This window comes from Talpa europaea, assembly GCF_964194135.1.
Source record: "Talpa europaea genome assembly, chromosome: 16".
Lineage (NCBI taxonomy): Eukaryota > Metazoa > Chordata > Mammalia > Eulipotyphla > Talpidae > Talpa > Talpa europaea.
The window spans coordinates 31,985,034-31,996,831 of record NC_140084.1 but is presented as its reverse complement, the minus strand read 5'-3'; the positions used below and the strand labels follow the sequence as shown (position 1 = coordinate 31,996,831).

Below are 11,798 nucleotides of genomic sequence, written 5' to 3'. Positions count from 1 at the left end.
GAAGGAAATATTTTAATGGAATATAAAACAGGGCAAGCAGCCAAGAAACGGGATTGATATCATGCCTTGGTCAGCTGTAATGGCTGTAGGGACCTTAGACCTACTGATGCTGGTTTTTCACATCTAATTGGCTTAATGGGGTAGCTTATGAAATGGTTCAACTTATTTGGCTGTCGCTCTGTCAGAAACATCCTGGGGGGCTTGGACCCCCCATCCATTTTATTCCACGTGGAAGGGGTCATCTGTGGTGGGATAACATTCACTCTGGTTCTGAGCATATAGGAATCGTGTCTCATCTCAAACTTTCCATACTGTAGACCAGAGATTAGCACCACACAGGAACTTGTTAAAAACCTATTTTCTCAGGTTTCATTCCAGACCTGCTGAGTCAGTTTTCAACAAGATTCCTAGTCATTTGACATGCATATTAAAATTTGAGATGTGCTAGTCTAGACTAGTCTCTAGAGAAGATTCCTTAGTCCTATCCTTGTATACATTAGAATCCCAGGAGCAAAAAATTGCCTCTGGGGTATAAGCCTTCAGTGTAAAATTTAATGGAGGGTCAAAACTCAATTATAAGATAAAAAAAATTAATGCAATTTTTTTTTAGAAAGTTCAAATTAGTGCAAACAATTCATGATGAACAAAAACAACAAAATAAAGGCAGTATTGATTTTACTAATTTTCCAGTATAGTTAGATCGGGCACTTCTTTAAAAAGTACAAGTATGCAAATGCCATCCTATTCTGAATCAATTGATCTGGGATGAGAGCAAGACATTATCCAAAATAGTAATGACAGTGAAGTCAGATATACTTTTTTTTAATTTTTATTATGAAAAATGTCACACAAAAGTAGAAAGAAGAATATAATGAGTACATATGTATCTACTAGAGAGTTTGAACAATTACTGGTACATGGACAATATTATTTCATCCATATACCTTATCATTCCCCACCCTATCCCCAGCTCCAACTTATATGAGGTAAATTTAAAATCTCATTATATATATTTTATATGTATATATTATAAATTAGAATATACATAAACATATATATTATATACATTTCAGTATGTATTGCTAAAAGGAAAAAATCCTCTTTAAAAACTTATTCTCAAAAGATATAAAATAATGTCAAATTGCTATCAAATATTAAATAATATCAAATATCCAGTAAATGTTCAACTTCTTTTGAGTGTCTCATTTTTAAAGCATTTTACCTGAATAAATATTCAGGTAAGACTGAATAAGGATCCAAGATATTTTGTTCAGTTGATATATCACCAGTCTTTTTTAATATCTAATTTCTCCCTCCACCATTTTTATTACTATTTATTAGTTGGAGAAATCAAATCACTTATCCTATCAAGTTTCCTGTCAAGTTATGTGTCTACATGCATATTTATTTACCACCATATTTAGTCACCAGCAGAACTTCATCTATACAAAAGCAAGAACTTAATCATTTTGCTGCTGTTATTTTCTGGGCATTGCTGAGTGTTCAGCTTATAATAAGGTGTTTACTATTTGCTCATTTAATTGACAAGTAAGTAGTGATTAAATGACATAATATTGTGCAGCAATTCAAGTAAAGGTTAAAAATCCTTTTTGGGGGATACTGTATTCTGCTCATATGTTAAGTGCAATATACTTAACATAGAAGTGTAGAAACAAAAGGAATCCTCTTCTTTCTTTATTTTAAATATTTCTGTGTCCCGGAAGCAGGGAATAAGGACTTTTTTAAAAAATGAGTTTTAATGTTTAAGCTTGCAAAGAGTTATATCAAATCTAAATCCAATACAGTATAATAGTACTATCAAAATATGGGGGTGGGTGGTTGAAGGAAGATAACCAGATGAATTCACACACACACACACACACACACACACACACACACACACACACACACACACACCTATTTCCAACTATTTCTATTAGTTCAGAATGCTGTAATTCCTAAAGAATTAAGACTTTACTTTCCTTCATCCATTCATCCCTATATTCCTGCCTCTAATATTTAGTCAGTATCTATTCAATGTGAGATTCCAATGCCCCATAGGAAGGCTTCCAGGTCAGCATCATCAAATTCCTGAAAAGGGCATGAAGAAAAGAGAAATATATAATCCATAAGAGAAAGTAATTTGAAAATTATATTTCCAAGCACTACTATTTCTTTCACATTCCAGTTAGTGTTAAGGAAAAAAAAGAGGAAGAAAATTACCATAGCATAAAATAATTTCCAATTTCCTGAGTGCTAAATGAAGTAAAAATTGTGCTTAAATTAAACTCATCAGAGTTGCTATAAAAAAATGAAGTATTCTAATGAAATTATATGTCTTCAAATCTAAATATTTTCAGAGAATCATGTCTATAAAAAAGAAGTGCCATTGTTGAATAAATGAACAAAATATATCAAATATGAAATTCCTTATATTAGAAATGTCAGTTTGTGCAGTGCTTAACAAACTCATCTGGATTTCAAATATAATTTAATACATAGTTTCTATGAAATTAAATACAATCATAATCATGTGAATATATTTATTATCTTCTGATAAGACATTTAAAAGCTATTTTACCTGTTGTTTTGCCAATAGATCCAACATATTCCAGTCAAACATAAGTGAATTCATTGGCAAGGCAATTAGTCATATTAAAAATAATTGGGGGGGGGTGAGCTGGAGAGGGTAGTAGGAAACCGTTGATACATTTGTCTAAACTGAACTATGGTGTGCTAAATGATATTGTACTGTTGGCTCAGAGAACTGAGTAAATTCATTTTGAAGAAGGGAGGCATGAGCTAGTAAATTCTCCCTTACATTACTTGCAACCTGGGTGTGAGAAAAGACTATAGATATTAACAATATAATAGCTACCTCATAATCAGTGTTTGTTCTGTTCTAGAAACTGTCAGGGCTCTAGAAATACGAGTTCATTTATTTTTCACCACCACAGCAATGTAGAAATTGTTATTTCCATTGCATGTATTGGTGGAATTTGGGGTTCAGAAAAGTCAAGACACCTGTCTAAAGTTGCACAGCTGGTAAATATTGCAGCCAGGCTTTACACACAGGGGTGTACTGATATTCTCCCCAAGAAGAAACTCCATTGCTAAGCAAACATAAAATGTCTTATATTAGAAATGGCAAAGTCTGTGAGGCTGTTTGTTTTCTCTTTACCTCTCTGCAGAATGAGTGTTAGACTAGTGTTGCCTCCGTAAACCTGCAAGAGATGTCCAAGTCGTGGCGATTCATTGATTAAAGTGACAAAGAACTACAAAATCATATTTAAAATCTATAGAAAATTCCATCAGTGGTATAATCAACATTAAAATGTATAGAAATACCTGGAATGCTAAAGTCCCTCTTAAAAAGATGGCAACATCAGGTCATAAAAAATAAAATAATCAGATAAATTAGTCTGAAAGATATAAATTCAAGCTCTCAAGCTCTCAAGACCTGACAGAGGTTTGAGGCTCCAAACATCCACTTTTCTTATTTATTTATTTATTTATTTAACCATTTTAATCCCATGGGGAGGATGAAATATCAAGCTTCTACATGAAACATAATACAAAGAATAAAATGCCTTATCAGCTTATTTTATATTTGATTTTCAACATTCATATGGTAGAAAGATTGCAAATCCCAGCAGAAACAGTTCACAATCCTGTCCTGTATACAGCCTTGGACTTGGGAGACAGAATGTCCCATTGTCGGGTGAATGGCTGCTCAAATGAATGTCCCATGTAGGTCAAAGAGCATGTCTCCTGAGCTCTTAATACCAGTGTCTCCACTAAGTTACTGATTATGAGGAAGAGTCATTACTGTTGGCTCTTTAAGTTTAAAGCATTAAGTCCCTTTGTTGAGAAAGGAGAAATGGAGTCTGTCCCCACCCAGCCTTGACAATCATTTCCTGAGCATGCTTCAGAGACAGGATGAGTCTCTCTGGCCTACAGTCTCCTTCAGTGTAATATAGGGACTATAGCACCTGCTTTGCCTTCTCATAGGAATGAGATCAATGTCACATACTTAGCATTGCTCCCTCCATGCAGTATGAGCTCTCAGGAAAGCCTCACTTAATTGAAGAAAAGAATAAGTGAATTAATTAATATTTCCTTCTTATATTTCAAAGCACTTGACATACATGGATAAAGCTTATGCCTATTAATTATCCTTATTAATAAAAGTAAAGTCAGCATAACTCTTCAACCCCAGAGGAATGTCCTTCATCATCGAAATGCTTCTTTAAAGTTGAGAGAGAGCAGTGAAACCCAATTAAAAATACACTCACATCAGAGACTCAACTACCTCTTACTCTATTTGCTGGGTCCTATTTCTGTAGTAAACCAGAGGCAAACCTATATTACTTCTGACCTAGGTGACTAGCTGTCACATAAACACCTCCAAGTTGTCAGCCTAACCCAAACTCAATTCAGTGTCTTTTCCCCAAACCCACTCTTTGTTTAGGATTCAAAACAGGTACCAAGATCATCATCCACTCAATTTCTTAGGTAGGGAAGCTTAAAACCACACAAGAATTCACTAATCAGTCCTCAAATCCTGATTAAGTCTGCCTTCTAGAAGTGCACCATTGATCATTCAGGTAGCATTTGCTGTGCACCCATGATGTTTCAGGCATAATGTAAAGGTTGGGGCACATGAACAAGAAAAGACCCCTGCAGCTGGGAGCTCACATTCCAATGGGTCAATCAGAAACACACACACACACAAACACACACACGCACGCACACACAAAGCCAGTATGTAAATTAAGAGTTGTGACAAAGAAATCCAGAAAGGGGTGCCTGCTTTTAACCACACAAGGAATGCTTGTTTGCATGAGGAACCACTGAGTGTGGAGCATGATGCTCTGAAATGAGAATGGCGATAGATGAAGTGGGAGATGTTTGCAAGCGCCTGGACATGTGCAAAACAATAAAGTAAGGGAACTGGACTTGTTCGAAGACTTTGGGGAGCGATTTAAATGGAGTCAAATGAGCTGAGTTGTGTGTTAGGTTCTGCTGGCTTTTTTGTAGAGAAGGAATTGGGAGGCAAAGAACAGCTAAGCAGGTCAGAGAATCAGAGAAACCTTTCCTCTTGGCCAGCCCTGATCTTGTTCTGACTTCCATAAATGCCTTCTTGCCCTGCCTCTCAGGGTAGCCATGCTCTTTCAGACTAGGTCTGCCCTCCACACTGCCTGCCAAGTAGATTTGGCCACTCTTCTGCTGAGAGATCCCATTTGTTCTACAAAGTTTCTCAAAAAGAGGTGAAGGTGGAACATAATTGCCCAGGAGCAATTTAAAATACTCCTGACTGTGTCCCCTCTGTCATACAGAGACATACTCTACCAGGACTTTGTATTTTTAAGCTTCTCCAAATGATGTAGATGATCCACTCTCTCAGCCATCTCCATCATCCCAGGAACACCAGCCTACAAGGTATAACTTAGCTTAAATACCGATGCACCCAGAATGCTGCAAGTGACTGCAATTGGCCTCCATTCCATTCACGGTCAACATCTTACAGTCTCTGGTTACGTCTCTTATATATCTTGTTCCTTCACTGCTGAAGAAGAGGAAGAGAATCCTGTTGCAATGCCTGGGCAGGTGGTTGGGCATAGAGGTAACAAGTCATTACAAGAAAACAGAATAGACATTTTGGAACAAGTTTGTAAAGAATGAAAATGTCAAGGAAGGTAGCAAGTTTCACTTTGCATTCTTAAGTGACTAACACAGGGTGCACAAAATAACATTGTGATGAGTGAATGAATGATAAATGTAAACAATGCCTACTATTCAAGGACAAGAACAGAGACGCGTTCTTTCTTTGAGTTGAATTGATGTCATAAAGCAGTGATAACTTTATATCGAAATAAGGAAGGACCACTGAAACTAAGATTGCTTTTAAGGCAATATGTTCCAAATGAAAAAGGACTCCACTAGTCGGGAAAGACATTTTATTTTCAAGCTTCTAAGAGGGTTCTACAAACAATAGAGGCTGAAAGTAAAAAAGAGAAGATAAAAAGAAAACCAAGTATTTTTAACTATTGAAAAGTAGATAGCTCTTTTAAAAAACTTAAACATAAAAATGTGAAAATGTAGTTGTCAAATCTAATCCAAATACATTCCTAGAAAAAAAGGATCATCCATGGTGACAGGGTTACTCACAGCTGTATGCTTGTTTAAGTGCTATTCATGTTCCTTTTGAGTTATTTCTTCATTTCAAATTCAATTGGAGATCTGTGCAAATCTAGCAAAATATTCTTTGGATTACAAAAACTATATAAAAAATGAACAAAACCTGCAATTATGGAAGTATTGAGAATGTGCAATCCTTCACTGAAATGAAAGATTCCAAAGTGACATTGTCCACAGAATTTATTCCATTGAAGTGTTCAGACAATTTGATTTAAATGCAAAGTAAAATGGAAGTGAGCACTTCATAAAAACATTTCTCTTTGTATGCATTTTGACGGAGTCATAAAAATAGTAGATAGCAGGATATCAAGAAATGCTTGAAACAAACTTGCACAACAAAGTAAAAAAAAAAAAAAAGATAATCTAGCAATTGTCTATAACCCAAGAGAAAGTGTGTGCCCTGTGTTTGGGGGGAAAGAGGAAACACTTGCAGCATGGTTTTGGGTGCTCTTTCCCCAAGTATTGCTACGTTTTGACCTTTGGCCCAACTGAGCAAGCTATATGACCTTCATGGAAGTCCCCGTCCCCAGGCAGCAACGTGGGGCTGCAGAAGGCTGTGGGCATATTCACGGATCAAATGGCATTGACTCTCAGAATCTACCCTGGTCCCTGCCCTCCTGCGCTTATGGCCCAAAGGGTATTTAAAAAAAAAAGATTTAGAAATGAATTGCTCTGTCTTTTATCAAATTTAAAATGCCAATTATTTTAAGAGGAGTAGAAATTACAGGAGAAAAAAAGATATGCAGTTTCAACCATCCTAGTCATTATTATCACCTGGCAAGAATAAAGTAAGGAAAAATAGAATAACATTGGATTTCTGATGGCCACATGTGGCAAATTTATATTTTTGACTATTCTCTACCCCAAATCCCAGGTATGGGACATAAAATCAACATCTTGAACTTTAGATTTCTGATAGTTTTGTTCTCGCCTGGATTCATCTCTCATAACCATCGAATTATCAATATACAAGATAAATGCATATTATATAACAAGTATTGCAAAATCATAGACTGACCCAGATCTTTATCATCCTTTTTTAGAAGATGTGTGTGAAAGTGAAGCTACTGAGACTGTACAAAAAAGCTTTACATGATGTTACAGAATCTTATCTGAAAAAACATTTGTAAAACATATTTGATTTTAAATAAACAATAAAAGCAGCAGACAACCACAGATCATAAATAGGGTTATGAAAAGATCACAATTATCTTAAATTAGAAATATAAATGGGTCATTAGAAATACTTAGTTTTTTTTCAATGTTAAGAATCAAACCCAGAATTAAAAAAGAATCTTTTTTTTATTTCAAAGGTTGCTTCTTATATTGAAGCTCATATTAAAGCAACAGTACAATGTTCATAAAATATAAGTGTGATGCCGTAACATTTCTTACATGTCAGAATACTGATATTTGTATGTATACTAAAATAAGAACTTTAAAATTGTACAAATAGATACATTAAAAATGACATAGAAATAGGGCGCCTCTCACTGAAACAAGACAGTTATATCTGGCACGTATTAGTTTAAGATGAAAGTAGAAGCAAAAAGATTTACAAGAATCAGCAGTAACAAGGTTGATGTTCAAGAGACATAATTGTACATTGTATTGTACAGACATTGGATGGGTTTAAGCTGGCTGAATATTATATATTTCAAGTTTAAAAATGCACTACATACAGTGTCCATAGTTTAAGGCGAAATTACAGCTCAGAACTGTTGTCCTTTCTAATTTCGTGGAAGCTTCTTTGACAAATTAAAAAAAAAAAGAAGAAAAAGAAAAGATTTAGATGTTCGTAACACAGAAACGATTTCCCTTCATTGTAAGTTCACCATTAGACTTCTCCTTCACTTAAATATTTTGTATGCCAAGTGGTTTTTCTCTAGCGAAGCTGATAAACAACTTCAATATTTGCCTTTTTTGTGAGAAAAGGTACTTCACAGTATTTACCACTTTGAAGTCCTTGCAGTTTTCGTAAATGCATCTTCTCTGTAAAACTTTGCTTGTTTTAAATGAGCCTTCCCTTGACTTAAAAAAATACCTGTTTACATATCTTCTAGATTCTTCGGAACGCCAGACACAGTTCTTAAGGCCAAATTTGTATCATTATTGTTAAGAGTCGTCATCAAAAGTGTCTTTGGAACCGTACAAGTCTGCTAGTTTCTTAAAACGAGGCCCCCAGTTCTGTAGGTAGTCATAGTCCAAGTCTGAATCTGTGGTGGCAGACTCTAAGGAGCTCAGGGACCCTGCCACCGAGCCCCTGCCTTCGTACCCATAGATTTGGATGGAGTCATAAGGAGGAGCGGTTGGGTCGTTATCCGCCTCCTGTATTCTCGTGTTGATGAAGTCATCCACATCCACGCTGTTGGGTGCTGGCCGAAGCCCAGGTCTGGGCATATACTGATACTCGGGTTTTATGTCTTTGCGAGGGATAAATCCATTAATGCCGTCGGGATTCTGGAGGGTGGCAATATCAAAGGCTTCTGTGTCTTCTTCCCCACCCCCTTCATCATCATAGGTAATGATGTTCTCGCGCACATCCTCTTCCTCAAAGACGATGAGTGGTTCTTTCTTTTGCCTCCTCAGTGTCACGAACAATACTACGATGACTACGGGGGAAGAAAAAGAAAGTCAGCAGAGGTTAAGCCCGGTATTCCTGGGACTCTGCTATGGTCAAGCAGGGTCGTTGTGCTTTAGGTCTGGGGCCAGTCTGTGGATGAAAGCTTTATCTGGATCCCCCAAAGATGTAAAGCATCCTCCACCTGGCTCATCTTATGCAAAATGCTGCCAGAAAATACTACATCCTACAAACTGGCAAGTCGCGGACTTCTCAAACATGAAGCGAACACTGTTTGGAAGTCAACTTCTAAATATGTTGATGTGCAGTCCCTTAAAAGTAGCATATGCCAGTGTCTTTGGCAAATGAGGAGAGCTTTTTCTCCATAGTTTAGGAATGAGGATATGTGGAAACTCAGGTCCTACCTTTTACAGGAGGTCATGCCTAGCACAGAGGTCTCAGGATGGGGTCAGCATTGATTCTACTTTATTTTAATATGAAACCTTATTACATAAGCATAGCTGGACACTTTTCAGACCCGACATGTAAAAGGGGATGTTTATGAAATCTCCAGGAAACAAGTCTTTTCCTACTTATTTGAACATCAGAAAATAGTATTAGTGGAAACTCCAGATGAAGCAACTCCATCTCTTTCCTGAGAGAGGGGATTCCACTAGCTCAGGTAATCTAGGATGAGTGAGCAGAGTTGCTTACAAGGAAAGCTCAGACACAATGTAATTCATTATCGATCCCTTGTCCTTTCCACAAGGGGTTTCTACAATGTTCCATTAGAACACTCTCCCACATACTCAGCAAAGTGAAGAAAATGATTGTGGCTGAATTTGGCAAGTGGACTGACAGCTCCCCTGGGTCCACATTCCTGTGAGGTACAGGGACAAGTGTCTGTACTTGCTGGGACAGTCCATGGTTCCAGGGCTGGGTTCTGCTTCTGTGCCTTGCTCTTGATAACACCCTCTGGCAAACACTACTTGTCGTTGCCTTTGTTTGGCTGACTCTTATCTTTCACCCAAAAAGGCTTTCCTGGCATCCCATCCTGACACCACAGGATGCTCCATGTGGTGTCATGGAGCATGCTCCAGACTCTGTTCTTATATCAGCATAATGTTTATCACATGGTTTACACATCTGGCTCCTCACTAGACTGTGAACTTTCATAATCCCTTGGAAGATTGGAACACTGATTTATTCCTGTCCCCTTCACCAGCATCTGAGAAAGCTCATTCAGCATCTGAGAAGTATGCCACTTCCTCCAGAGGAGGCCTCTGTCCTTTCCAGGCAGGATCAGGCCACCCCCACCCCACCTCATGGCACTAACCATGTGGCTCTGTAGTTTATCTGTTCATGCCTGTTTTCCTTATGAGTGCATTTGAGTACCAAGATCTTGTATGATGATTCTCTTTATCCCTCAGAGATAGATGTAGGATCTGGTACCCAGATGATACTCAGCAACTATTTGTTGCACTGAACTCACTGGCTCATTATGCATTTGGGCCCTGTTAGTTCATTCAATGGAGAATTGAATGTCATGGAAAAGACTAAATCTGGTGTAAGACATATTCAAAATTGATTTTTGAGATTGGGGTTGTCTACTCTTCCTGAGGCCCAGCGAGGGTAGATATGATTAGCATCAGCACATTCCTTTTATTACAGAGTGAACTACCAATGGGATGAAATGCATAAGAAGAGAATCTGACTCAGGCTACAAGTACAGGTAAAGTTTCCCAGGTGGGGAAGGGCGTTGGGTGCAGGGGGTTGGCATCCACCCAGATGGTTTACATTATGATAAGAGGAGCCAAGACCTGGCTTCAATCAGGTCAACTTTGGCCTAGTCACTTGGTTCCTTTATAATCTTTGTCTCCATGATTAGGCTTCCTATCTCTAATTCTTTTCCTTCCTCTTGTAAGGCAAATGATGGCTCTTATACTAGGTCTCTTCCTGATTCCTTGTCTTCCCATCATCTCTGATGCATCCCCCCTGGTGCACCCACCCAGCACCCCCAGATGCCTTCTGCTGTGCAGTCCTGTGTTGCTAGGCATATTGCTTATCACCTCCCCCTAATGCTGCTATCAGATCACCTGTTCCCTCATGGTATGATGGCATGCATGCAAGCAGGTATGACTCGTTCCTGCCTCAAAATGTATCCACAGCTGTTCCCAGTAACCAGCCTGTACTTGAGAAATATATGTGTTTCAAGCATGAGCACCTGGTGGGAAAGCCCACGCTGCAGGTGACCAGGGAGATCCTTACCCAGGAGAATGACAATGCAGGCGAGGATGGCAATCAGTGCCCCAGTACTCAGGCCGGCGTTCAGGATATAGGCCTCCGCGTTGCAGGAGAGCAGCGCCCCGTTCATGTCGCACCCACACACCTTGATGGTGAGGGTATTGGTACTACTCATGGGCGGGATTCCACCATCGCTGATCACGATGGGCAGGAGGTAGAGATCCTGTTTCTGCCGACTGAACCCTCCACGCCGGGCGTACACCCCTGCGGTGTTATCTGTTGGAAGAGAGGAGACAAGGTGTGCGCTCCTGTGAGAACATTTGAATCACAGCCTTCACATTCTTTTTGCATTCAGCTTGGCAGATTTTAGGGTGCTCTTGTCATCACCAAGGTTAGCAACCAGACTTTCCCACTTGTTCTTTGGGTATCTATAGAAACCGAAGTCATGTGGCATGATAGGATCACAGGATAAGCTTTTCTGTATTTTGGAACAAAACTCAGAAATCAGAAATTATTTGGCGGATACCAAAGGCCTTCGTTAGCCAGCTAACCACCGTTTTTTGTTTGGGGATTACCCTCTTCATCAGTTAGAAGAGAAATGTGGACTTCAACCACATACTCTATACTGTTAGGATTTATTGGCATAGAACTAAATATAGAAGTGAGCATGAAAAGAACAAAAGTTTCTTTTTCCTATGTGCACTTTTCCTATTTCACAAAAAACCTTGGGGTAGTCATTTTGCTCTACAGGGATTTGCCGCCCACCCGCCAACCTTTCCCCAACCACGTGCCC

The 11,798-nt window shown here is 38.5% G+C and overlaps 1 protein-coding gene across 1 annotated transcript in view; it reads right to left on the bottom strand.

Moving 5' to 3' along the window:
- Positions 1 to 8,276: 8,276 nt before the first annotated feature.
- The window catches only part of CDH11 (cadherin 11), a gene marked incomplete at its 5' end in the record, with an annotated part of 48,851 nt that continues 45,329 nt past the window's right edge, over positions 8,277 to 11,798 (bottom strand). Inside the window, 2 exons of the mRNA XM_084257110.1 lie at positions 8,277 to 8,813; positions 11,030 to 11,281. Of these exons, the coding sequence (XP_084113236.1) occupies positions 8,317 to 8,813; positions 11,030 to 11,281 (749 nt within the window). The 3' untranslated portion in view covers positions 8,277 to 8,316. The remainder of the gene's footprint in view (positions 8,814 to 11,029; positions 11,282 to 11,798) is intronic.